We start from the raw sequence: 27,638 nt of genomic DNA, 5'->3' as shown, positions 1-27,638 counted from the left end.
ATGATATCTTGACCCTTGAGTGACGATTATCGTACAATGAGCATTTGAGATCACTGCATGTTTTTTCTTGAAGGAGAGTAGAGTAAGTCCCTTGGAAACAACAAATCTTCCAGCAGTAGAGCTAACAATGAGTTCGCCAGGAGATAGATATTTGACGCCACAAGAGACTTCATTAGAATTGCACATCCCACTTCTATTCGAACATCATTTCTACGAGGGAAATTGCACGAGAAGCCGAGAGTCGTACCGCCCAAAATGGACGGCCCAGTATCAACTTTGGAGTCGGCCGCTCATGGTCTCAACCACAAGCGAACGAATAGTCTAAAGAAAGCATACCGGTTTGTGTTCGGACACAAGCAAAGCAAATCTAAAGACTTGTCGGCGGTTGAGCGAAAAGGGGTGACTGAGAGATCCACGGATGCAACCAATACACGAGCAGTATCTAGAGCCAGCAAAGTTCCTATTGCCGATGGACTGATCGAATCGAGCGTATCCCAACACGACTCTGGTGGCACGATCGGACAACGGCCGCAAAGCCCGAAGCCCGCCCAAACTTCCGGTTCACCGACAGATCCGGAAACCGAACAGCACAACGGGAGCGAAACCATCGTAGAGAAAGATGAGCGGTTGGCAGAGTTGGAGAGTCATGTGAAGACGTTGGAAGCAGAATATGCGGCCAAGGAGAAGGCGCTGGAGGAACGGAGAAGCAAGCTGGAGGAAATAATCGCGGCAGATGTGGTGGAGAAAATTGACGAAGCAAAGAAGGTGGAAAGGGAGGCGGTGGAGGAGAAATTGAAGGCAACCCATCAAGAGGAGCTGGTAGGTACCTCCTGGCGATTTCATTTTTCACGAAACGTGGTGCTGATGACAAACAGGATCGCGTGAAGCAAGAATACGGGGAAAAGCTAGTTGTTTCCGATGGAGCTGCGCCAGATGCCTCGCGTGAAGCGGTGCTGAACGGGGACAACGTTGAGGACAGTCCAGCGAAAGCCGAACTGGACGAAGCGAGAGCGGAGTTGCAGACCATCAAAGATGAACTGAAGGCTGCGAAAGAAGCGCTCGAATCGTTGCAAGTTTCATCACAGGCTGCAAATGCAGAGAACGCCGAGTTGTCCTCTCAGAACGCGTCTCTTGTATCCCAGGTTGAGTCCCTCACCATGGAACGAGGATCGTTAAAGGTTCAACATCAGGACGCTTTACTGAAGCTAGAGCAGGGTTCCAGAGAGCTTGAAGCGAGCCAGAAGTTTAAAACGGATCTTCAGGCAAAAGCTGATGCATTGGCGTTGGAGTTCCAGTCAATCAACGAGGAACTCGAATCCAAACGACTCGAGGTTACTTCTCACGCAGATAAGCTCCAGTCTTTGGAACAAGATCATGCGAGAGCCCAGATTACCCTCAACGACGTGCGAAAGGAGCTAGAGGAGACGAAGAAGCGGTCTGCGGAGAAGGAAGCGGAGATTGAACAACTAACATCGACACATGCGGATGCGGTTCGAGCCATCGAGGAATCGAATCAGAATGAGATCTCGGGGTGGACGACCAAGCACGGCAAAATCGACGCAAGACTTGCCGAAGTAACCGGGGATCTCAATAGCACAAGAGAGGAGCTCGCAAATGCAAATACGAAGGCGGGAAGTTTGGCGTCAGATTTGGAGACGGCCATCAAGAGCGATGATGCGGCCAAAGCGGCGCTTGAAACAGCTCAAGCGGATATAGCGAAGCTGAATGAGACCATTGCGAGTAACTCTGTCAATGGCGAGGCATCAAGTGAACAACTGCTTTGCGCAAAAGAAGCCCTCTCGAAAGTGGAGGCCGAGCTTAGTCAAGTCACTGCTATCCATGCCACTGCAAAATCGGATCTCGAAGCTGCAAATGTGAAGATCAGTGAGCTGGAGACAAATCACACTAGTGCTACCGCCGAGCTTGCTACGGTCAAGGACAAGCTCGAACGGCTCACGAAAGACTACGAACAGGCGCAGACCATTCATCAAACGAATCTTTCCGAGGAGACGACACGGCATGCCAGCACGAAGGTGGAGCTGGAGACTGCGAATGAAAAGTTGGGAACATTGAACGGAGATCTGGAGAGCCATCTTGCCATAAACACTAGGCTCCAAGCCACCCTCGACCAGATCAAGAGCGAAGCGCAGGGCCACGCAGCTGTCGAATCGGACTTGAAAGCGGCGAGGTCACAGATTGAATCCCTGAAGAGCGAGATTGAAGCCGGGAGCGCCAGCCTAGCAAACATTACCGAACAGTTGTCCCAGTCTGCTGCTGCGCTGGGCGAGGCACAGAAAGCCCATGCAGAGGCCCAAGGGGAGCTTGAGAAAAACACTGCCCAGCTCCAGACGCTGCTGAAGGAGCGCGATGACGCAACAGCGGAGTTCAAGAAACTCAAAGAAGCGGCAGATCTGGTAGATCAATTGAGATCACAGCTGGCTGAGCAGTCTACGGGCGTCGAAGCCACGAAACTGCGGATTAAAGAGCTGGAAGACGCCTTGGAGAAGGAGAAGGAGGGAGGAAAGGATGGTTTGCCCTTGGGCGAGGCAGCTGCTGTTGCAGGCGCCGGAGCCTTGGGAACTGTTGGTGCCGGTGCTGTGGCAAAGAGTGCTACGGATAACACGGAAGATGAAGAACCTGCCGGCTCGGCAACTCCTGGAAATAAAGAGGTGGATGCACCCTCTCCAGGTCAACAGGCTGAACCTGGGGTTGATGAATCTGTCGAGGCGCAGACACCACAAGGTTCCCAAGAGCACAAGCACGGAGTAGAAGATTCTGCAGTTGCGGAACCGACTGCGGAGGAACCAGCCGTGGGGGAGCCAGCCGCGGAGGAGCCTTCTGCTACGGAGGAGCCTTCCACTGCAGAGGAACCTTCTGCAAAGGGGCCCACTCCCGCGGTGGAACCAGCTACGGAGGAACCAACCGTAGAGGAGCCTTCTGCTGCGGTAGAATCTGTAGCTACGGAGGAGCCTGCTGCTGTGGAGGAGCCTGTTGCTGTGGAGGAACCTCCTACTGTGGTGGAGCCTTCTGGTACGGAGCAACCGTCCGGTACGGAGAAAACTGCCACTGCCAGTGCAGAAGACAAAATTGCGGAGACGCAGCCTTCATCAGCTGTTCAAGGCGAATCAATGCGGGCCGATGATGAGACGCTAGCTTCAAACCACCCTCTTGAAGCGGATATTGTCACGGAAGACGACAACTTACTTGATGGCCCACCAGACCATTCTCAGAGCAACGGCGCCGTGCCTGATCCTGCATTGGAGACAGACATCGACCACACTTCAGACCCCGGTCTAATCGTAGTAGACGGTGCCAAGGCAGAAACAGCTCCAGTGAATGGTCAAGAATCGAAGTTACCACCTAAAGAAGTTGATTCCAAGGACACTGAGCTAGTCACCGTTGTCACAGAGATTATACCCGCTGATATATCCGGGGAAGAATCTGGCGAAGGTTCTCCAGGCAGGAAACAAGTGCGGTTTGCAGAGGGAAACATCGTCGAGGGGGTGACAGGCAATGTACCCGGTCCGGAAGGCGAGGCTGAGAAAGGTGATGCGCTGGACACGATTGAGAATGGACATGAGGGGTCTGCTGATCGACTGGATGGACCTGTTTCGGAACGCGAAGACAAGCAGGTCGATGAACCTCAAGCACCACAGTAGGAACATGCGACTGAGACTAGACAGGCCGAAGGGGACGTTCAGAAACTGGGGGCAGCTGCCGGACTAGACACATGTGGAGGGTAGTGACAAGGAGTCTGCACTCTCGAATGGTGTGCTGTCCCCTCTGGGCTCAGAGGCTACATGTGTTGCAGCGATTGAAGTTGCGGTGGTTGACCCTCCTGTCCTATGACCAAGGGTCACATGATGAGGGTGTTCTGCCTGCTTTCATGGTGAACTCCAAATCAGCTTACATTTTCAAAGGCTTCATATTCTAATACATACGGTCAGAATTCCTCTTCCTAGCTCGGAGCAAGAATCCAACGTTTCGAATAATTTGGCAAGGAATTCATTTTCAACTCTGAGCAAGTCTACGCTCATCCTAAGATCCTCCATCGTATAAATCGTAGACCGGTTCGACCACCTCATTTCGCTACGACGTAGATCTCGAACCAAGATCTGATCAAACTATGTGCCTGTTCCAACTTCCATGTAACTTATGTTCGTCTTAAATCCCGTTGGTCTGGATTTCGTTCCCCCGCAATATGGTATCAATCCTGGGCTGATTTGCGGCTAGCACACCCGCGATTATTTAAGGGAGCTCGGTAGGGAGCATACTAGGCCTTTTATCCAATAGCGACAATATGATTCCGGTATGTGAATCGGGATGCCATCTTATGCAGCATGGCGCTGTGATATCTAATCCAATGCTTCCATTCGAATGTCCTTGATAATTTTGTTCGGAATGTCACGCTGACTCTTATCGTTAGAGTACAGTCAACGTCTGGTGTTAAGGCCAGCATCTCCCGAATTTCGTTTTGTTGACAATGATATTCCAAATTCCCCTCTACGTCTTGTAGAGAGTGTCTAATCGCCCCATCAAAGGTCTGGGCTCAAACGCGGGAAATAATGACAGAATGAATAAATAATGTATCCCATTGCGAGGTTCCGGACTAGATTGCTGACTGGCATACTCAGGTACAACCTTCGTCGCCCTCTCTCTTCGCGAGGCCGGATACAGCGTCTGGGCCAACCAGGAGGCATCTTCAACGACGTCGACATTCATCCGAGACGAAGCAAACCACCGCATGAGAAACGCTGGAGTGCAGGTTGTATCGTTGTTTGCCCTTTTTGGAGAGCTGATGCGCGACTGGCGCAACACCCCAGGATCCCTGGAGCTCTGGCCATATTTGGACAAATACTTCCCTTCGGCTGCCATGGTTGCTCGAGCCCATAAGGAGGCTAAGTATAACGGATCTCTCTTGCCGGGCCAGGACCTCCTCCCCTAGGAGGACGATAGAGGATGTTGAGGTGACTGTGATGGATCAGAGGGCTGTGGACCTGGATGTTTTGTGGCCTTGTGGCCCGTTTGCTCTGCAGCACGAGGACACATAACGCCTCGCGCACTTTAGATAGATGCCTCCTTCATAGCAACAATTTTATGTTTGCCTCACGATTGGAGATTCCCTACAGTGAGACCCTTACAGTGACGGGCATAATCGTTTTCAATTCTTATCGTTCTTATCTCGGGAGCGAGAACAATAGTTATGATTCATTCGCTTGGTTTCAATTTCGACCTAAGATGGAGACTTGGATTTCACACTGAGAGAATACTGGCACTCGGTGCCAGCTAACTAGATTAGGAAAACACGCTCATTCTATTCTTTATAGGGAAATGCTAGAATGACCCCTTCTAATCCCTCCAATAACCCCCCTTGCACAGATAAATCACGTGACACAAAAATACTAGTATATTCTGATTAGCCAAAACCGGAAATTCCAAAATCTTGCATAACGCTATGGTTTGGTTTGGTTGTGATGATGATTGATTGATTGTTCTGTGTGAGAGAGAGAGAGAGAGATTCAAGCTGTCACGGAACCAATAGAGGTGGAGTAAATAGAGTTATATTAGTAAGTCTACCGCTACGTCTACTAGCTAAGCGTGATAGGTTCAAGACGTTGCGTGAAGAAGAAGACAGAATGTTTACGAGGTCAAAGTTGAAAATAGAGTAGAGGAGCTCAGACCGTGTGGCTTGAGCGATTCAGGGGGTCGTGGCTTGTGTGTCAGGTGAGCCCTGAGCAGCTGGGAACGGGTGAAGCTCCTTTCACACCCCGCTGTGCTCCATTCACCCCCACATGGGCCTCGCTGAGAGGCCTGACGGGCGTATGAATCTCTCTCTCTCTCTGTGCTCCATTCACAGTTACCTCAGACTCTCAGGCCCTTCGTGGGACGCCAAGGCGCTAACCCAAAATGGGTTACCCACACGAAGTGCCTGAGAGTCTGAGGTAATAAATGGAGCGGGGTGCGGGTGTGAATGGAGCACAGTAGGATGTGAAATGAGCCTCACCGGCTCACCCCTTTGTTACCTCAGCAAGCTCAGGCCATTGTGGACTGTGGTAGTGCCTGAGGCAACGAACCGCGCTATACCTAATTGGTATGGTCCTCTACCAAATAGCCTAAGGATCCTGTCATTGATTTTTGGCCCAAGTCGAGATCGTTTGTATGAGAGCAATTTTATCACTTCAACCTCGTTTTCCTCCACAACGAGCTATCACACAGTAAAATTGACACGTTCAATCGAATCCTCTATCGTTTCTTGACAACCCAGTGAAATTTGGACGATTTCAGATCGAACCTCCTCTCGGCGCAGCGTACGACTGAACCCAACGTCTCCAGAGAGCAGAGAATAGCTACGAACTGGTACTCGAACTGCGGTGGTTGGTTGACGATTCTGTTGCAGTTTGGTTTCTTACATATCAGCTTTTTTTGCAAGTCACAAGCATCCGGAGTGGAAAAAATTCAAATTCTAGATAAAGTATATCTTGCTGCACAGCCCAGTGAATTTAAGGGCAATTATAATAAGTCCTCGTGTTGTTATTGAAGAATATGCAAAAGTGAGGTTTCCAAAATTGTGAAAAACACATATAAATTATCGAACAGTCAGTATGCGTCATTGACAGGATCCTCACGCTATTTGTTCGAGAACTGCATTTACCGATTAGGTATAGTGTAGTTAGTTGCCTCAGGCACGACCACAAATAGCCTCAGCTTGCTGAGGTAACAAATATGTAGCCTGAGGATTCTGTCCATCGTTTTTGCGTGTGTGCGGGCAACTTTCATCCCAAATGGAAGACCATCTTTAACTCCATTTTTATCCACAACCACACAGTGCTCCATCAATTAAACATAAGAATTCGATTCCCCTGCTTTTTCTCCATAATTGGTTTAATTTTGGGCCATGTCGGCCCAAAACCAGCATTGTCAGAGCGTGCAGTTGAACCCGCTCACCCTGCCAGCCGCTCCAAGTCCTCAGCATATTGCACCCTCAAACACATCTAATACACCTCGTCAGAAGGTAAGAGGGTCTCAAAGACGCAGTAAGGCGCAGAGAGTAAATGAGATATGCCAATTCATGCGGAAAAAAAACATTACATTACGAGAATTTATCCATGTCTACGCGACGACTCAAGGGTCAAGTGGTTATGGGGAGCGCCCTGCCACGCGTGCTAAACGGCTCGCAGAGGCCGTCTACGGTCAGCCAGAGGTCTTAGACGCACTGCGAGAACATCCCGCGTCTGGTGCGGCAGGAATTATCACTGTAAAGGCTCTGAGGAAGGAAATGAAGGAACTGGAAGGAGCCGGAGGTATGTTTAGTGCCTACCAAGTCGACCGTGTCCAAGAGGAGACTTCACCTGCCGGTGTGGGGAGGGAGAAACAGTCAGAGGGTCAGAAAGTCAAGGACTACGAGCGCATGCTAGGCGACATGCAGTTTGGGCAGATGTACGAGCAAGTTAACACTCGTGCTCCTCTTCTATGTGGATTGCTCAAAGGCCTCATGGCGCCCAAGACAGAGAGAAAAGATCGACCACCACGGGATCCTGCCAAGTTCAACCACAGGATTGCGATAATCACGTCCATTCTCTGCTATTCTCGGGCGTCAGAAGGGAGCAACAAGTTTCCCCACTTATTTGGTGTTTTTCTACATTCAAATGGCGTGAAACAGTGTATCCTCGATCTTCTTCACCAGTTTGGGGTTTGTGAAGGCTACAAGGGAGTCCACAGGCATCTCGAAACTGTGGCAGAACAAGCAGAGGCATCCTTACCGCCTCTCAGTATAGATGTCGACTGATTATAACTTGGGGACGGTCCATCGATATAGTCAGCAACTGAATGCCTATATTATATATTTATATATGATAATTTTGACTATCGAGAAGATATTAAGCACTAGCTCATTTCAAATCACGCAGAAATGCGCTCTATGACAATGGGAAGGGGTTTCAGAGGGGATGGTATCCCTTGTCGTGGTTTAAAGCAGTCAATGATGCAGCCCGAGGTTTCCCTTTTAATAGAGGATCTTCTATACTCTTCTAATACAGCAGTTATGACGAGACTACTACTAAGATTGACATACATGCTGTAGACGGATACTACTTCCCCAGAAGGTCACCAAAGAGAGCCTATCCATAGTCGCGATATACACGCGCTTCTTAAAAGTCGGGTTGCTTGCTATCGACCGAAACCAACCGGCGGCGATCTCTTGGCCCATAATGAGATGAGTATACACTCCCATTTTGATATCTTGGGCTAATTCCTAGGTCTTCTCCGTCCTACCATTTATGAACACGGATCTCGCGCCCCGAAGCCACTGCCTCTGTCCAATTCGATCTAAAGGGATGATGAGCCCGATGCCACCGCGGCAAAATAACGGCACTGCCTAGAATATGACACTTTTGCCAAAGGGTGTCTTAGATGCAAGAAGGTCCTCCAGAAATATTAAATGCTATATAGCATCCACCTTCGAAAGATCGCCTTACTTCGAATGGGAAATATGAACATAAATCGTGCATAAAAATGGGATATTCGCGTGAATACCGATCGAGAAAGGCGTTATATGACATCTAATGCGTGTTTTCCAGGTGCATTTGACCGTAACTCGGGAACCATGGCTAGATCACGGTTTCGGCGCGGCCAAGTTCACTACATATTAGCGTTTTCCACTAGACACAAGTATAGACATGTAAAAAAATAAAAATTATGAGGTAGAGCATACTTTGATACACAATTGATTGAATTTTGGAGTACACACGACGTGTTTTGATGTAGTTATTAATGGATTGTGATTTTGACGAGAAGTACATAGGCGCAGCATGTAGAGTTCAATATGGTATCATTAAGAGATCATTTTGTATCTACTTGATCTATTTACAGAAAATAAAACCACCTTCTCCATTCAAAACTCCAATGCCATGCGTTTGCCAAATGCCGTTGCCGAAAACGACCCAAGCAACCGAACCAAATGAGATCCTTATGAAGGAGGGTTATCATATAAGAAAGTAGACATTACAATTTCCCAGCTCATCCTAATTTTCATACAAATATCCAACCGAGAGCCTTTTAAGGCTTGGAAAGTTGTTCCCTTCTGAAGAAGAGGGCAAATCCGATGCAGATCGCGATTTGCATCAGTAAGCAGATCCAAAACCAAGCGTTGGCCAAGCCACCTGCTCCTAACGCAAAATTCGGGAATACAGGGCCGGGACCGAGGTTGTTGGGGGCGATAGCGCGACCGATGATGGTTGCGATGGAACCGAGGAACTGTGCCGCGATGAGGGCGAAAGTATTATGAAACCGGGTCATGGTCTGTAGCAAGATCATACCGAACCCGACGCCCTGGAGAGCATCGAGCACGCCGAGATAAAGCCACAGGGCGCGGGCAAGAAGAGCGGAGGTGACTGGACTGGAAGTCCAGGGGAGGTAGGCGGCGACGCCAGAAGTACCCCAAAGCATCTGGCACCAACGAGGAGCGCCGAGACCAATGGCGAAGATAGGGAGGATCCAGGAATGCGCTTTGGTGAGGCGGCCCAAGACCCAGAGAGAGAAGGCCCAGACGCCAAGGAAGAAGAAGAGGAGGAGAATGAGGATCTGCCAACTGTGGGTGTTGTGGCTTGTCCAGAGGAAACGCCAATTGCGACCGTATTGGGAGGCTAGCCAAAAGTTCTGAATCACGACGGCGACGAAGAACCACTAGAAACATGTCAGGATACGCCAGGAGACACATTGGAATGCTAAAAACTTACCAGAATGATCTTTCGTCGGTAGATGGACTTATAGAACGACGGCACAGCGCCAGGAACTTGATGGTAGTACTTTGGAAGCCCCATGAAGGTGATCACTGCTAGTGCGAATAATAGGACGGCAACTGGCAGACAAACACCAGCGATAACTGCCGTAGGAGCCACACTGGTCGTCTCGACACCTTCATCAGATAGGCGACTAAGCGCCGATCCCCAAAACCAAAGAGCGCTAACGTAGATCTGTTGCGTTCCTTGAATGATGCATGCCCGGAGGACCCATGTTTTGACAGGTGCACCACCTGTATCGAGTTAGCGCTGGCCAGATGGAAATATAGGGGGAAAATAAATCGACATACCTTCATCACCGAAGTTTAGGGCGAAATAAATACTACCGCTGGATGATGCTGTCGTGTAGAAACCAGACGCGACCTTTTGGACCCAACCACGACCAGCCATACTGACGAACGGCGCCACCCCGATGAAAAGGAAGGCGACACCATAGAGGGCGAATGGTAAGGAAAGAACCCAAAGCGATTTTAGACGACGGAACGCGAACCACCATAGGACAGATGTGATCGCATAGATGCTAGCAATAACGTATAGCGTGCTGGCCCCCTGACCGACCTCACCAGTGAGAAGCGTAATTTGATACGAGTTGGCAGCGATGATTTGCCCGAACGCAAGAACGAAGGTGTAGATGGGCCAGTCAAGGACCTTGCGGAGCATGAAGCGACGCAGGCCCGTCGGAGGAATGTAGTTCTCACCGAGTTCAAACTCCTCATTGTATGAACTGGTGGTGCTCATCGTGTCGTCGAGCTCATCGTCGGAGTAATGGTGGAAGAAAGAATCCTCTCCACCACGGCCATTACGGCTGAACGAGCGGATGGAAGAGGCAGATGATTCAAGTCCAGGACTCGGTCTCTTCAGCCCTTTGTGCAGCGAAATCGACGAGGCGTTCTTGGACGACTGGCCCAGCTTCGCCCCTCTGTATTCCTCGAACCATTTTTTCTCGCTCTTTGTGATAATTTCCTCAATGCAGAGGTCTGTCTCAGAGTTCTTCGGTCCAAGATTGTCGAGCTTCTTCTCGAACTCGCGGTAATAGTGTCCGCTGGAATCGGTGAAGAAAGGGTCAACCTTCTGAAGGGCGAAATCTGTCCGCTCACCGACAACGGAATGGATACTGAGATTTGAAAGTCGCCTCTCCCTCTTCTGATCCGACGTCACGGAGCCATAGATGCTAAGGCCACGCTCGGAAATGGGAGGAGGCGCGAGGTCGCCAAACGAGCTTGTGGTCGCCACCGACAAACGAGGAGACGGATTGTCGCTGTATGGAAGTCTCGGGGTGAGGAGTGGAGAAGGAGGTGCGGACATCAAGGCTTGATCTTGGCCAGGGCTGCCGTGTAATGGCCAGCTGATGTCCAGCTGGCTAGCATTTGGCGAACCTGCTCGGCTACCGGGGCGACTGGAGAAAATATTCCTGACAGAAGATGCCTTTGACTTGTTCCAATTCTCTCTGGAAGTCCTGATCGCAGTAGATTGTAGCTTGCTGAGATCTTCGACCCATTGAGCGACTGGGAATCGTTGCTTGGCAGATCGAGCACGCATCATCGAACGAGTCTCTTGGGAGGAAGCCAAAGCTTCATTAATGGCCGTCTTGAACTGCTTGATCAAGTGCTTCGTTGCGTTCGACTCAATGGTGAACCACCAACCAGGCATTTGACCCAAACCACCGACTTTGCTGCCAACACCGAGTGCGCCTTTACGACCGAATTCGACAGCGACGAGACCAAAAGGCTCATCACGAGACGGGATGAGAGCAAATTCGGCACCGCTGAAGATGTATGGAGGGAGTTGTGTGAACTCAGGACGGGAGAACACACGGCCAGGGTAGAGCTTCGTCAGTTTCTCAAGCTTCAGCGCCGCAAACCGGCCGTACAAGTCAATGACTGGACCGATTGCAATGATCTGGGTATTGGGATTGTTCGCCAGAACCGATGGGAACACATCCGCAATGAGATCCACGCCCTTCTGCATCGACCAACGGCCGACAAACACGAATAGCTCCGCGGTCGGATTCTGCTCCAATCCTGCCCATTCTTGTGCCTGGCGTCGGAGGTCCCCTCGGCCTGCCTCGAATTCGCGATCGACGGTGATGGTTGCCCCGGCATACTCATTCGGATTCCATTCTCCTGTATCCGAAGGATCCGGGTTGGGAAGACTGCGAATCTTGGACAGACCCCAGAAAATGGGATAACGCGCATATGAACGCTTACCATACTTCTTGGAGACACCAACCGCGCCGAAACCTTTCTGATGGACGCGGATATAGCTGGCACCAGCGTGAAGGAGGTTGAAGACCTCACCAAACTGGACGTACTTGGCAGCAGTGTCAGGGTCGATGTTGAACACCTTGCACACTTCGTCCTTCTCCTTCTCGGTACGCATCGGCCAGAGACCTTGAAACTCTGCGTTATGCAGAGACAGACAGGCAGGGATGACCTCGGGAAGAAGGTGCAGAGGTGCCAAGGCACCGTGATAGTCGTTGATGTGGTAGATATCCACAGGGAATCGCCGAATGGCTTCAGCGATACACGAGTTCCATGCGGAGTAGAGAATGGCACTGTCCAAGTCGTCCATACGAGCAGGGTAGGGGTCGTTCTTTGTCTGCTGTCGGAATAGCGGAGCGTCAAGAAGGACGTACGTGATGTTGCGTAGCTTGTGGTACTGGACATCGATTTTGTAATCTTTGCCTAGGATGGTCACATACATGGGTTCCGCGACTTGATCAATCGGGTAATCCATGCCACCGACACAAGGGACGACCCAGATGAGGTCCTGGTGACCGAGATTTTTCCCCATGAGCTGGGCCATGACACCAAGACCACCGATCTTGATCTTGATCTTCCAGTCCTCAATGTCGTACTCCATGGTAGCAATCAAGACGGTGCGACGTTCAGGATCTCCAGCGTCTGCTTGAAGAGCACCAAATGGACTGCGGTGAGAGTCGAAGGATTCCCGGATGCCAGCACCCAACACCCGGTCCTTCTCCCGACCATCGGATGAGAGGCGACGGAGCTTGTTTCGCAAAGCAAGCGGGATGAGGGCACCACTTTTTTCCTCGGCACCGATCTCGTTGAACTTCACTTGGTAATAGGACTTGATGAAGATATACACAACGGCGGCAGCAATTGCGAGCGGGAAGAACCACAGTAAACAGAACAGAGCTAACTGCGCGGAGCTTGACCCCGTAGGTAGGAGGGTGTACTTGAAGGCACGATCGTCCAGGACAATACGCCAAGCAGCGAAAGGAGGTTTAGGAAACTCCGTAATGTTCACGACGTTGACGAGCAACGATCCAGGGGGAAGGCGGTCCAAGACCTTGTCTTTGTTGACGTCACCGTAGATCCAGGTCTTGTCAGGCTGGCCGCTGGGATTCATGCCCCAGATGTTGAACTGGAAATTGGTGGGCCAGTCCGCCATGAAGTCGAAATTCCAAAAGCCAGTTTTGTTGAGTGACATCTGGTTCTTCATCCCGGAGTCAAAGCCAAATTGGTTGAAAAGGCCATTGATGAATACGTGGGGGAACCGTCGCGGTGGAAAGTCTTCAACATTGCCCTCGATCAAGTCACCTTCCTGTTGATGATGGCTGCTCCCAGCAAGGTGACTCCAGTATTGAACGATGATGTGCTCCTCCTCCCAGTCCTGCTTCTTCGTTCCGGTCCAGTTCCGCGGCGCCGGTTCATAAGGAGTATTACCGTCATATGGCATCCAATCGGTCCAAGAGGATTGGTAGTCGCGACTGACACGGAATTTGGTCGCACCGGGAGCGCGATGTTCGACACGAATTTTGTCGCCACTCTTCTTGACGAGGCTGGTGGAATAGTTTGCGCCTTGTGGGAACACCATGGGGTTGTCTACTTGTCCCACTCGAAGAAAAAAGTTGTCTTTAGTTCCAGATGGCTCTCCCCCCTTGCTCGTTGCGTTCGTCAGCGTGATCCTGTGGATACCGTTGGCCAAATTGTCAAGGTTGGTGATAAATTGCCAAACACCCGCTGGTTCTCCTGAAAATTCAGGCATATCGATCGCTGGCAAAGTCAGGCACTGTACAGTGGCTCTATTGACGATCGGAACGGAGCCATCATGGGTCTCAGAGGTGAGCGAGATGGAGTCCCTCACGGAGTCACAATCCATTATTTCTGAGAAGTGGAATTCGATCTTGATAGACTCCTTATCGTTGGGGCCCACCCTCGACTGGAGTCTGTAGTCATGTCCGGGGAGAAATTTGGTGACACTCGGTGCTGGTTCCTTGAACGCCTTCTTTTGAACTAAGGCTTTAAAACCCCACGCAGGAATGTCGATGGCCGATAGGCATCCAGAGCCGGTGGTATTCTCGAAGTTGTGCTCGACACCCCCAGATTCTAGTGTGTACTCTTCGTAGGGATAGAAGAGATTCTTGACCGTGGTGCCGGCGTCGAAAGGGGCAACAAGTGTCTTGTTGTCCTCGCGGTTTGACTCTTTAGTGGCACAGTCGAAGTTGAAGGTCGTCAGCTGGTTTTCGTTGCTGAATAGAAGCCAAACCATTTCGTTTCCGGCACCCTGTCCGGTGAAATCTTGGAGATCTGGCTGTCTTCGACGCACGCTGCTCCACATCCCGAGCTCGGTACCAGTTCCACCGGATCCGGGAAGGTAGACCCAATGTGTTTGAGTGGACAGTTGTTCCATCATAAATCCATCATTGACCGTTGGAAATTGACGACGGATCTCGTACATACGCTTAATGACATTGCGGATCGGGTGCGAGGGATCGCGGTGATCCAAGCTGACATTCATGTCCTCGCAGCCATACAGACACTGGTCGAAGGGGAAATTGTCGTATTTCTCGGAACCCACGCGGTAGCAACCGTGGAGTTGCCATGCAATCGTGGACGACAATGGCTGACGGCCGAAGAGGTAATTGCCTACAGTGTTCTCAAGCACATACATGGCTTGCTCCTCGCCCCACATCAGAATGGGAATGCCTGGCATGATCATAGTCGTCACATAGTTTCCGAGTAGATTCTTTTTAGTTCCGTTCGTGATGCCAGGCCAGCGGAAAACGTCCTGATTCGTGGTTCCATAAAGATGGAGTGGATCGAATTTGCCAGTGTTCGTGTTGATCATGTCGTTAGTCTTCAGGATGTCCTGCCAACCTTTGGCCCAGTTGATCGCGATATCCATTTGAGCACCGTAAACACCATCGATCCCCAGAAACCGAGTCAAACTTCGATAGACGGAATAATGGAAGGTGGCTGAGTCCATTGCACTGATGTCCCGAATGTTGGTGGCGAGGTCGGTGTCGTTGTCAGCAAGGAAAGCATCCTCTACTTCGCGGTATGCCATTTGGGGTTCCTTTCCTCGGCCGAGATACAGAGCGGCGAGGGCATTACCAGCGACGATTTCGCCCGTGATGAGGAAGTTGGTTTTCCCAACTTCAGCTGCGCACTCCCTCATCCGTTTGCTCCACTCGGCTTGGGCGTCGAGGGTGATGGTTAAGGCTTTATCGATACGGAAGCCGTCGATGTCCAACATCTGAATGGTAAGGCAGGAGAATCGAACGATTTTATCCATAACAGACGGCTGCCATTCTCGTAATCGGTCCTGTACGAAACCGAACTTGGAGAGTTGCTTCTGCCACTCGGGGTATTCACCGAAGGAGGCGACATCACCGTACTATGTCCATGTCAGCTATTGCTCAAGATCGATGTAGAAAATGATCATACCTGATCAAAGTCGCTTCGCTTGCACGAGGTCATCAGGTCAGTGACGTTGCTGCCAACGCGCTCACCACGTTCGTCCCAGAAGCGAGGGTATTCGCAGTCTTCCATCTCGTCTTCGTCGATCACAAAATCGAGATATTGTCGGTCGGTTTTCCATACAGCTTTATGTTCCTTGAAGCTGAAGGGTGTTGAAGTGTTCAAATATCCATCAAATCCAATCAGGTCGCCCATACTTAGGCAAGTCAGCACAAGCATTAGTTGAAGACCATGAGGAGAGACTTACGTCGATATCGTGTTATCCAGTACGACATACATCCCACGGGCGTGCATATCGTCTATTAGATCCCGCCACGCAGTAATATTACCATAGTGCCAATCGAGCATCGTAAGGTCCAAGGGACTGAAACTATCGGCCGACCAAGGTTGATTGATGTGAGGACTACCTGCTAAGTAGATACCCTAAAGACAGCTTAGCATAAGGCGACTTTCATCAAAGATAGATGTCGCATACCTGGACACCCATACCCTGGAGGTAGTCCAAGGAATTCTGGAGACCGGCGATGTCCCCTCCATTGCGCAGCTGATTTGAAAGTATGTCCACCTCGAAAGCCGTTCCATTGATATTGTCGTTAGAGGGGTCGCCATTGACAAATCGATCCAAGAAGATGGTGTAAAATGGAAACCGCCAGTTATCAGGCGATATGTGGAAATCATGGTTTTCCCATTTCCCTGAATAGTCGGTCGGGTTGGTCGCGAACTCATTCGTGTTCAGGTTCCAATCCACGTATTCCGGGTCGTACCTCAAAGCATTGATACCAGAGGCGAATGTGAAGAAGCCGAAAAGAAATGAACGGTAAAACATGACCAGATCGCTTGAATGCCTCGCCTCTCCTAGGCGAAGCAAGATGCTCCAAATATTACACCGAAGAGGCTCGCAAAATGCAACAAATCCAAGAATAAAAGACGGAGAGTGTATAGCGGTTAACTTGTCAAACGACAAATGGCATTTCGCCCGATATCAGAAGGTTTAGGGAAGTTGAAGTTGAAGGTTGCGACTTGCGAAGATTGTCCAAAAGACTGTAAGGAAAGGTGATTACCTACCTAACCATCAGATCTCCACTAAATGAAATTTGATATGAGGGGACAGGCGGACAACAGACATCAGCTTTGTTGTATTTTTGGCTCAGCCCTGAGCCTCTTGGACACTAGCTTTGGGTGGCTAGTCTGTCCAGTCTCCATGTTGACCGACGAGTCCGCGTGCAACAGCCATAAGGTTGGTGACATGCCAACTTGCAGAGGGCGGTGTCGAGACCAATGTCGAAGCGGCTGAGAAGTAGCAGGGATGGGTTCGGACCAATGTGACGGATCGCTGGAACGCCATCTGCCCGTCTCCCTGTAGCGGGTGCGAAAATTGGTTAGGACCTTCGAACACGGGGGATGCCCGGATCAAGGTTTGCAGGGTCTATTCATCCTTATCCCAACCGGATAGAGCATGGCTTGTGTATATCACGTTCTGCGGCGCACGATCTGCTTGGAACAATAAGGTGCTGACGAGGGATGAAAGGACTCGCTGATTACGCTCTCCTGGGTGAATATCGTGCTTTGCTTTACACAACGGAGCTCGCGACACGATGCCCTAGCTCCGGACTGTATTACAATAGCTATGTGTTGTGTTTTTCCGGATGTGGAGTTAGACAGGGTTCACGTTGAGTGGAAAAGGGTCTTCCCGCTGCATGATGTTTACTCAGCTTGCCACAAAGCGGAGAATTCCTCAATGTCTAAAGATCAACTAAGGAGTAGTGGCGGTATACTAATAGGGCATGGACGGAAGCAAGATGTTTGAAGAGCTGTGCTAAAGCGGGATAAGAAAGTGTATGGAAACTGGCGACAGCAACCAGCGTACCAACTGAAGGGCTCAGGGGAGTCTCAATAATAATCATCAAAAGACAGAGGCGAGTGAAGGTCCAACAGCACAGAGTAAATGTTCTCGATATGGCAAAAGGGGATTACGCTAGAAACTTTTGGCTCACCCTTGACCCAGCACCGGTGTTGGTGGAGATGTCAGCACGATGGTGTCGAACCATTCTCGAAGTTGACCAGATCTTCAACTGCTCATACAGGGGGAATGCAATAGACTTGACACAAGGACCGGGACCGATCGAAAACATCCAAGGCGTCCCGGCGGGGCACGGCGGTGAAGCTAAAACGGGATACTTAGGATTACGTGTGTAGCTCCCGCTCACTGTGGCGAGGGTATCAGCAAGGCCAAGCACCAAGCACTTTTTTTCTCGATCAAGGGCTTGGATGAGCTTGGAGTTCCCAGCCCATCAGGCTCGGCTTCCTGGTAGGGAGGTATTTTAGGTATTTTAGGGACCCGGGCGGTGCATCGTCGAAGACGAGGGTAGGGAGAAATTATGGAGCAGGGACTAGACCCAAATAACTAATAAGCAAGTTCCGTAGCGGAAAATAACAAATTACAGCCGAAAGGGACCTGGCCAGAATAAGGGGATCCATGGTGGATATTCAGAGATCAGACTCAGACGGAACTACATGCAGTTTGGAATCACAGAGCACGCTCCATGACATGACAAACATTTAATGGTTGATACAATCATACTGAGACAGATAATACGATGAGGAGCAGAAGAGTATTTTTGTCGTCAAGTTAAACGCGAACTGCTGGTTCGCTTGCATTCGTTTGGGACCAGAAGGCAGTAAGGCTGCCAGGTTGTTAGGCAAGGGGGTTGGTACAATGCTGACTGCTGACGTATTATTATGTAACTTCTAGTATCTTGTACCTTTTTATTACCAGTCAAGCAATATTGGCACGCTACGACCGTAATGCCTGTACGGCCGAAGGCGAGAGTCCCGAGAAATAGAATGAGTGGCGCGGGATTAATGCGCGTTAGTCCATTTCCATTGTACCAAGCATGCCAAGCTAGTACACAATGTCAGCTTTATCCCGGTTCAGTTCTTGCCTGACCCACTATACCTCCGACAGAACGGCGGCTAAGGCCGTTAGCGTGAATTTCGTGCAAGCCGCACTGGGTAGTGCTTATCTTCGCAAGGAACCGCCCTGTTGGATCCTCTTTGTTGAGCTTATTTCTCATCTGTCATTACCACTACTGACCCTGGGGAGAAGCTAAGGTACTGAAGCCGGGCCGTGAGAGTTCCATTCTATCCGAATCGCACAAGAGTCCAGAATCTTCATTGGAGTAATTAACCCATTCTCTTCCCTCCCGTTCCTTGATGTTGAAACCGATTTCCGTATTTCCACATGTAATGTAGGACATCAGCATATCAAAGGTGGCAGATCTACATGTCGGGTTTGCAAACGTTGGATGGCCATGGAGATCACGACCATTATTAATAGGGCAGCACCCCAGAGTTCTCACGTCCCACTTCCCAGGAACATCCCCTGATTTCCGTCAAGCTTGCCCTCATCTGATCATATGAAGAGGAACAACAAAGCCCCTTCTTCCTGAACACCTGAACGCCCGAACTCAGTTGGGGTCCGACTTGCCTGGCGGTTGAGCGTCGGACCCAGGCATAAGCCAATGAATGGATCATCACAGAGCAAACCGAATTAATTCTCTGTCTCTTCGGTCTTCCGACTCTCTACCTAATACGAACGCCCTGCTGCTGGTCAGCGGGCATTCTCTATCAAATTTGCCCTTCCATTATCGCTAATTCGCTATTCGCCTTCACAAGGAGCCCCCTTCAAAGTCCTCCTTACCGCTTTGGGGAGAGGCTAATATTAATGGATCCAATCGATGGCACTAGACTTCGCTACTGGCTATTGTATTGGCTACCTGGCAACCGACTGTGGCATGGCATTCGATCCTTCAGAGTTCAGAGTTCAGACCTTCGCCAATCACAATGGGGTCTCTTCTGGTAGCGTGTGATCCCCTTCTCTTTGCTAGAATCGCAGGATTTTCCTCGTGCTTTGTGGTTTTTCATTGTGACCCTCAGTCCAGTTTGAGCCTCCTACCTCTTCAGTCTTCACTCTTCAGTCGTTCCCTCGGTGCTTTTGGGCCTCTTTTGATCCACTTGTTTCCCGTCTTTCGTTAATACAGGTCCTGCTTCTGAGTGTTGACTTTTGAGGAAGAGTCGAGTTTGGTGCCAGTGCTTTTCTTCCCAGGATCGCCCATCGTCTTCTCCAGATTTGTGCTCACTCGTATTTCATCTCTCGTGGTGGCTGTCCCACTACCTATAGCTCCTCCACCCTTTGGTACCTCCGGGGAACTCGTTTCGACTCAGCATATCTGCGTGATGACCTGACGAGATATCAACACGATGGTATCTGCTTCTTCGACGGCTTTGTCGAATCCATTCGTTTTATTCAATGTTATTTTAATACTATTTGCCTTAATCCACAGCGCCAGCGCGGCATCGCCCGATGACTGGCGAGACCGATCAATCTACCAACTTATCACCGATCGTTTCGCCCGCACTGATGGCAGTACCGATGCCTTGTGCGATACGCAGGCCAAAAAGCGATGTGGAGGATCATGGCGAGGTATAATCGACCACTTGGACTATATCCAAGATATGGGCTTCACTGCCGTATGTTCCCCAGTGCAACTACCCCTATTCCTAATCTAACGTCAAACGAAAAGGTCTGGATATCGCCAGTTGTCAAAGGTGTAGATTCGCCACTGGCCGGAGAGAACTATCATGGCTTCTGGCAGCAAGATGTCACGCAACTCAACTCACATTTCGGGACCGATGAGGACTTGAAGGACCTTTCGAAAGCGCTTCACGACCGGGGCATGGTGAGTGGACCTGCCAGCAGCTATCGATGCTCATCGCTTATCATGTTTCCTCTAGTTTTTAATGGTCGATATCCTAATGAATAACCTCGCATGGCCTGGCCCGGGTAGTTCAGTCGATTACGCCCAATTCCCCGCACCTTTCAATCAAAAGTCTTCTTTCCACACTTATTGCCCCATTACCAATTACACCGATCCCACGGACTACCAGCAGGTACGCATGTCTCCGCGCAAGGTTCATGGAGCACAATCTGACATAGAGATAGTGCTGGCTAGGAAATGACGAGGTCTCCCTCGCCGATATCAATACCGAGTCCCCCGTAATCCGCAAGTTCTTCCAGGATTGGGCAAACGACTTCATCCAGAAATACGCGAGTAAGGACACCCGGCGGTTCGAGCTTGGGAAACATACTGACCGATTGAAGTCGATGGATTCCGAATCGACGCGACGAAACACGTGCGAAAGGACTTCTGGGAGGACTTCCATGACCACGTCCAAAACACCTATACCATCGGAGAAGTCTACACGGAGGTTCCATCAGAGGCCTGCGAATACATGGTCCATGGGCTGGACGCCGTCCTTAATTTCCCTCTCCTGTACCGCATCGTGGAGATCTTCGCTCATCCGGAGAACCCCGCTGGCAACTTACAAGGAACGTTGGACGACCTAAAGGCCAACTGCACGGACACGACCCTTCTCGGCACCTTCAGCGAGAATCACGATCTCCCCCGTTTCGGCTCCGCCATCCAGGACATTTCGAACCGCAAGAACGCGATTGTCTACGCCATGCTGGGGGATGGAATCCCCGTGGGATATTATGGACAGGAACAGGAATTCGTTGGCGGCTCCGATCCAGACAACCGCGAGGCGCTCTGGACCTCCGGTTACGACACCACAAGCCCTCTGTACCAGATGACAAAGCGAATCAACTTGGCGCGCAACTGGTTTGTGAGGTGGGAGAAGAGCCCCCAATATAATGGTTACTGGAGGCACAAGAGCAAGCTCGTTTATTCTGACAACAACGTCGTGGCGACTCGAAAAGGGTTTGATATGAGCTTAGTATCCATTGTGACAAATAAGGGGTCCACTGCGCCGGACTTCGGTCCGTTAACTATCAGTGACACCAACTGGAAAGACGGCCTTCCGATTGTCGATGTGTTGAGCTGCCAAACGACCAAGACGGGCGCATATGGGTCGTTTTTGACCACTCTGACAAAGGGGGAGCCTCAGGTACGCCTGGACACCGCGCACTTGTTACCCAACGTAATGCTAACCATCAACCAGGTCTGGATTCCCATTGACATGGCCGGGGCTGATCTGGAGAAAATCTGCCCGTCCACCAACGCGTCCCCTTTATCCCCCGCCACAACAGGTGACGCATCGGTGGCAGGTCCAAGGTTCATATTGAGCCTGGCTTGTATCGCGATGACGTTCGCAGCCATTTTGTAACAACCTCATAGCGTATGGTTCTTTTTCATCCTTCATGTACATAAGTAGCTGGGACCCGGGGCATGATCATATTCGGATTAGGTATTACACCACATCAATCGACCCCGCATGAAAGCGTTTAATTCTACATAAACCGACTTCCTGGTGATACCGTAATATTTTGCATCCTCATCGGCATGGTAATATTTCTCGTTCGGCATTTCAAATTCGTATCGTCGCGACGCTGCTCCATGCCGACGTGTCCATGATTCCAAGTGTCGTCCCGTCACGCCGTTAGCCACGGGACTATTGTTCCGCACTTCCGCTAGCCGGTTCCATCGCTCAAGTGCCCAACTCATTGAGAACCTTGGTTTTCTACCCCTGAAGGACACTTCCACGGCCAGCGGTCCACTTCGCCTTCTGAGTTCCGCCACGATTCGGGATTTATTTTACGTGGTGGGATCGGATTGTCATCACCATCAGTAGTTGATAACTTGATATTGCCCGCCGTCACCGAGTCAAGGCACGATACTGAAAGAATCGATGCTCCTTCCGGCTTTCACATCATCAATATTTCATGCCAGGATTCACATTCGCCCCGTGGCATGCAAAATGCAGGGGGCCAGGTTCAATTGCTTCTTTTGCTGATGGCGTGAAGTTGGGAGCATCATTTCGGACCTCTCGTTGGCGCTTGTGTCCCGCTCGCCCGCCGAGATTGTCCATCGGTCTTGGATCGCAACTTTCGCAAGCTTGCCACCGACCACGGCGCGTCGGCACCAGGTCGGGGACGACTTGCCGACTTGCGCAAGCTCACGTTGGAGGATACCAGATATTGGACCATGGGTAGGTTTCGGCCGTGAATTACCCCGTCATTATTGGCGAGATTTGAGAGCGACCCCTTTTTAGCCTTTCAATATCCAACCCCTTTTCACTTGCATGAATCATAATGTGGACAGTGGGATTCTTCTGAATTGTTAAATTGCGGTGTCATTAGTTGGAGAAAGCCGAAGCGAAATACGGACAGTAGGATACGAAAGGGTTTGCAGTGGTGGAAGGAATCAAGGACTGATTGGAAGTTCGTACAAAAATCGTTAGAGTGCTCCACATCGCCAGGTACCGTGCTCTTTGCCGACAAGGACAATACGGAATCCGGAATAGGTGGTACGTACTACGTACACAGTATGTAATGTAGCTTAAGCCTCCAGTTCTGGCATGTTGATCATTGATGGACATAATAGGAGATTGCCCATTGAAAGAACAGAACCAGAGTTACTAGCAAATAGACGTGATATGGGTGTGCATGATACGTCTGTTATAACTCGAATGACGAATCCTGATTGATATGTATTCTCATATCGGTGCCTGGCCGGAAGAGGGAGGGGATGCTGTTAGTGCCTGGGAGCCTCAGGCGTTCGCATTACCTAACATTGAAAATTTTCTGTGATGAGTCTAAACCACATACAGCTTAGCTCAATGGTCCACACACCGCACAGACCGTCCTCCTCGCACATAAAAGTCGCGCTCCCTCCCAACTTTTTCTAATTCTTCAGCGACTGTGAGTACCTCCAAACCACCCCCCAAACAATGCGACGATGATCAGAATACTAACTGCCCCTTCCAGTTACTTCATAGAATCATTTCTATAGTAAACGTCTTCTTCTGAGCTTCTTACAAAAGCCACAGAATCCTCAACCTGGCTGATGATCGATAACCTCGACGCCCAAGAGTGATGCCGGCGTGGCCCTTTGGCACTGCACTCTCTGCTTCGGCAGGAGTTTTGCTTCGGTAATCTTGGCGATGATCTCAACCTGGTATGGATGTCTGGCTTCGGTCGGTCCTGCTGGGTGGGTGTCGATGGTGGTCTGACAGGCTCTGACACATTCGAAATGTTGATGGATGTGTGAGATTCGACGGGTACGCACCGGGGTGCAGAAGAGAATCTTAGTCGATTGAAACCTGTAGATAGCAATGAAAATCTTTCCACTCACTCTGTAAATTTATCTGTACATCGTGTGATCATGATCCATGTGACCCGCTTCCTCGCCTCGACACTACTGTGAGCAAGATTGATTTTAATTAAGTTTTGAATCAAAGAACTCTACAGAACCAAGAATGCAGCCGAGTGATCATATAATCGTCGATTGATTTTCCCTTCGGTGACAATAGTCCAGGCAATATGTGACCTATCTCTATGCCTCTACGATACCGTTCGCCATTGGCAAGATCGGTTCTGTGTTTTGCACCAGAGAATATGCCCAACGAGGCGTGCACCCAAGTGCTTGAACAGCTCGTCGGCCGACTTCCATTTGGTGACAACAATCCCGATAATTTTGACTTGGATAGCCTACAGTACTGCCTCTATCGCTTCACTTCGACCGCACAAGAGGCAAACAACCGGATTATCAAATTTTCCTGCCGCCAGGCTACGCCTTGTTCAACCCTTTCAAAGCCCCTAAGCTCAATGCAAGACCTTGCGACCGACTTCGTATCCTCACAAACCCGGTGATGGGACCGTTCTCGCCTTGCTTCTCAATGCTCAAATTCGCTAGGGCGTCCTCGCCTGATTGCGGTTAGCGTGCGTCTCGTCTGCGGCCAAAGGGTAGAGGACTTACCGAAAACACTCCGCGCGTACAAATTGGCGCTCAAGAACTGGCAATCGCCTTGCATGGAAGCTTCGGGCGTGAGGCAGCTCATATTGGTGCAGTCCATCAACTTCTTGAGGAACTCCCGAAGCGTCTTCGCCTTCGAGTTAATGTTCACCTTGTTCTCCCACTCGAACTCGGTCCACATGTTGCGGAACTCCGTCTCCGTGCAGTGGGCGGCGTGGATGTAATCCATGATGTCGACCTGGACGTCGTTCAAGATCACAACATTGGTCTCGGTCGAGCTGGATCCGTCATAGACGACATTGCCGAAGATGACACCCGTGTCGGTGGACGAGACCTTGATGGTGGCCTGGACATTCAAAAAGTCATGCGGCGCAAGGTTCTGTGTCGTGGGCTTCTCCACGACTTTCAGATCACCCAGCGTGGCGAACTCCACAGACAGGTTCTGCAGGGTGTCCATGGTCTGATTGACGAGCAGGACATCCAGGACAATATCAAATTGGTGAACCTTGACATAGGCTTCGGCGTAAACAGGATCTGAGAAACCAGTCAGTTGAACGACACGGCTGAGCTTGGACGACAAGTCATCCGTGGCCGTGTCTCCGCCAGTCGCCGCCTCCAGATCGTGTTCGAGATCGAGGTCGCCATCCGCAGTGCTTCGTTTCGAAAGCTGTCGGATAGTGACAACGTCGTCCACTTGGACGGCAGTCTTGGCTCGTTCGGCTGCATCCTTGGCGGCGCGCTTCTTCTCCTCGGTCTGCACGATGGTTCGGAACGCCTTGCGGGTGTCATCGAGGAACACCGACTCCAGGTCCTTCCTCTGACTAAATTGCGACAATGATCGGACGCATGACATGATTCGATCCACCGAGTCTTCGTCAATCGGAGACTTGCCGAAGTGCGATTGGCCGACGCGAATGATGGAGATCATGATGAGCATTGCCTCTGCGCGGAGGGCATTCGTGCGAGCGGTATCCTGTGATATCTCGGAATGTCGCATAACGAGCTTCGTGAGTGTCGACGCGAGAACGGTTGCGAGGTAGTAATCGCCGTCCAATATAAGCTGGCGCAGCGGCGGCTTTTGGGCGGCCTTGACGGCGTCGAGGTGGGCTTTGCTGGCTGCTTCGCTGGTCAACGCGCTTTCGGTAGCGTAGGTGCCGTCCGCAAGCACGCGTCGTGATCCGGTAGGGGCTGATGGCTTCGCGTGACCGTTGACTTGATCTTTCGTCTCCTCCTTTCCTTCTTGAACCTCATCCAGCAGCCTTTGCTCCGAAGCAAGAATGGGGATTTCACCAAGACTGGCTCTTATTTTCTTCCATGCTTCCCGTATGTCTTTCTCGTCAAGAGAGTATTCTCCGACAATCCAAAGGACTCCGCGGTAGACTTTTCCAGCCCGGACTTCAGCGAGCGTGGACACCAGTCGCTCCATGATCGTAGGCCGCAACTTAGGGAATCTTTCGACAACCTCTTTCACGAAAGATATGACATCGACAGCAGAGGCGTTGTTGAAGTCTGCGATGAACTCCATCAGAGAATCCACAACGCTTGCTGCGACTTCGGAGAACTTGATGGCGCAATGATGGATGGCGTGGATTAGAAGGGATCGATATTCGGTGTTCTATTGTGCAATCCGTCAGTCGCTGTTCGTCTGCAAGAAAATGAAGCTCGCAAATACCTTTTCGTACTGTTCGTCCACAGTCTTCGACAGCTCCTTCTTGAGCAATATCACCACTTCCTCCACATTCTTGCTCGAGACCATCTCCAAGACAATAGCCAGGGCCTTCTTCCGGACGTCAATGTCGGGACTTGTGAGTACCCGCAGGATTTCCATGGTCAGCTCATCCAGGATGCCTTCATTTTTCTGCCGTAGTTGGTCCACTTTCTCGAGTACAATGAGCTTGACATTGTTGTCTGCCTCCTTGATTGCAAGCTCGATGAACTTTCCTGCAGCGGCTTTGACAGCGACAGGGTTATTGGTAAGGGCAGTGAGCGACGAAGCGGCTTCGTAGATGACAGTCGACGTCTTGGCTTCAAGGAGGTCGAAGATCAGTCTAAGGTACCGCGCCTTGTTTTGGGCATTCGTGATGGCGTCTTTGCGGATGAATTCAAGTTCAACCAGCTGGAGCAGCTCATCCGCGTTAGGGATGCCATCGAAGCGCTCAGTGAGGTACTCCAGTGTTTTCTCGTGGCTGATGCTCATCAACGCCGCGAATGCATTCCTCTTGCAGGTCGGGTCGCTTTCTTCGTCTAAGAAAGTTGAAATTAGATCCGGTGCATCGGGGATAAGTTGTTCGAGGTGTTGGAAGATGGTAGCGATCGCAAAGACCGCATTCTTGCGGACGTATGCATGGCGATGCGTCAGACACTGTCGTGCTGGCTGTAGTAGGGGTTCTATAAGCTCCGCTTCTCGCAGCTTGCAAAGAAACCGAAGGGTATTTCCACGGACGTATTCGTTAGGATGCTGAAGATCGAGTCGGATCCCGTTGCTGTATTGTACAGTCAGCGCATGAACGCTAGACTTTTGTCTTCTTCTCTTACCAAACCAGAATCCATTCTTGTCGTAGCTTCCCGCTAGCATCTAGCTTCGGACACGCTTCGTAATAGAGGTACAGGAGCTTCTTAAGAGGCTTGCTCTTCGACGGCATGACAAAACGGATAATGTGCATCAGAAGGCCCGGCATAGGATCGCCATTGAGCATAATGGTCAATATCCGCTTCAGGGTCTCCACCTTGGTCTCATCGGTCCCCTTTTCGAGCTGTGTCTTCAACTCCTGCTGCGTAGGCTGATCCGCCGTGTTGTCCTGGTGGACCATGCTGTAGGAATTGTCCATGGTGGGCGAGAGATGCGGGTGAAGAGACTAGAGGTTCTTTTCGCTCCAATGCCTTTTTGGCAAGATGACGGTTGACAGCCGTGTGTGAGGTGTATATATTCCAAGGCTTGTTCTTGCCGACCTATAGCTCAGCACCTTGGGGGTCGGTCGAGGGTCGAGGGAGCGACTCAAGAGGCAGAGGGAGGTGGGATGGAGATATCGGGATTCAGGTGGTCCAGAGTAAGCATTGATGAATGGAATTCTGTATGTCGGAATGGTTTGACCCGCGGGCCTTAAATGATAAATGCCAAACTACGCACTCGACAAGATCACCGTCTTCGCAGTTGGGCCACGTCTCGGTTGTAGTATGAAGTTCAGCGCTGGTTGTGCGACAGGGACATGGACACCTTGACAGTATGACAGACAGCAGCCAGCCCCAGCCAGCAGACTGGGTGGAATCAGGGAACCAGGGATTCATTGCAGCCTTGCCGCCTTGTAGCCTTGGCGCCTTGCGACCATCCACACCCACGCAGC

General features: G+C 50.7%; 6 protein-coding genes across 6 annotated transcripts; 4 read left to right on the top strand and 2 right to left on the bottom strand.

Moving 5' to 3' along the window:
- Window positions 1-255: 255 nt before the first annotated feature.
- P152DRAFT_445546 (uncharacterized protein) lies at window positions 256-3,659 on the top strand (the record flags this gene model as incomplete). Its single annotated transcript, XM_033677862.1, has 2 exons — window positions 256-819; window positions 876-3,659. 2 exons carry the CDS (start codon window positions 256-258, stop codon window positions 3,657-3,659), a joined length of 3,348 nt encoding a protein of 1,115 aa, XP_033539096.1.
- A 3,107-nt stretch (window positions 3,660-6,766) lies between these two features.
- On the top strand, window positions 6,767-7,941 carry P152DRAFT_454052 (uncharacterized protein). The gene has a single exon (XM_033678508.1). The coding sequence runs from the start codon at window positions 6,896-6,898 to the stop codon at window positions 7,784-7,786; it is 891 nt and encodes a 296-aa protein (XP_033539095.1). The 5' UTR covers window positions 6,767-6,895; the 3' UTR covers window positions 7,787-7,941.
- An 869-nt stretch (window positions 7,942-8,810) lies between these two features.
- On the bottom strand, window positions 8,811-16,812 carry P152DRAFT_454051 (putative alpha-1,3-glucan synthase). The gene is made up of 6 exons (XM_033678507.1): window positions 15,999-16,812; window positions 15,771-15,946; window positions 15,491-15,719; window positions 10,088-15,440; window positions 9,735-10,030; window positions 8,811-9,681 (listed from the first exon to the last, which is right to left on the bottom strand). Exons 1-6 carry the CDS (start codon window positions 16,347-16,349, stop codon window positions 9,055-9,057), a joined length of 7,032 nt encoding a protein of 2,343 aa, XP_033539094.1. The 5' UTR covers window positions 16,350-16,812; the 3' UTR covers window positions 8,811-9,054.
- A 2,109-nt stretch (window positions 16,813-18,921) lies between these two features.
- On the top strand, window positions 18,922-19,687 carry P152DRAFT_19781 (uncharacterized protein). The gene is made up of 3 exons (XM_033674312.1): window positions 18,922-19,040; window positions 19,246-19,386; window positions 19,465-19,687. Exons 2-3 carry the CDS (start codon window positions 19,261-19,263, stop codon window positions 19,588-19,590), a joined length of 252 nt encoding a protein of 83 aa, XP_033539093.1. The 5' UTR covers window positions 18,922-19,040; window positions 19,246-19,260; the 3' UTR covers window positions 19,591-19,687.
- Window positions 19,688-19,783: 96 nt separating this feature from the next.
- Window positions 19,784-21,709, top strand: P152DRAFT_386542 (alpha-amylase; the record flags this gene model as incomplete). The annotated part of the gene is made up of 5 exons (XM_033675838.1): window positions 19,784-20,053; window positions 20,107-20,262; window positions 20,318-20,473; window positions 20,526-20,634; window positions 20,685-21,709. The coding sequence occupies 5 exons, from the start codon at window positions 19,784-19,786 to the stop codon at window positions 21,707-21,709; spliced, it is 1,716 nt and encodes a 571-aa protein (XP_033539092.1).
- A 2,101-nt stretch (window positions 21,710-23,810) lies between these two features.
- P152DRAFT_454049 (coatomer subunit beta-like protein) lies at window positions 23,811-27,478 on the bottom strand. Its single transcript, XM_033678506.1, has 4 exons — window positions 26,833-27,478; window positions 25,970-26,780; window positions 24,301-25,912; window positions 23,811-24,248 (listed from the first exon to the last, which is right to left on the bottom strand). The coding sequence occupies exons 1-4, from the start codon at window positions 27,123-27,125 to the stop codon at window positions 24,112-24,114; spliced, it is 2,853 nt and encodes a 950-aa protein (XP_033539091.1). The 5' UTR covers window positions 27,126-27,478; the 3' UTR covers window positions 23,811-24,111.
- Between the last annotated feature and the right edge of the window lie 160 nt (window positions 27,479-27,638).

This window comes from Eremomyces bilateralis (genome assembly GCF_010015585.1).
Source record: "Eremomyces bilateralis CBS 781.70 unplaced genomic scaffold P152scaffold_1, whole genome shotgun sequence".
NCBI classification, from domain to species: Eukaryota; Fungi; Ascomycota; class Dothideomycetes; order Eremomycetales; family Eremomycetaceae; genus Eremomyces; species Eremomyces bilateralis.
This window is presented reverse-complemented; position numbering and strand designations above follow the sequence as displayed.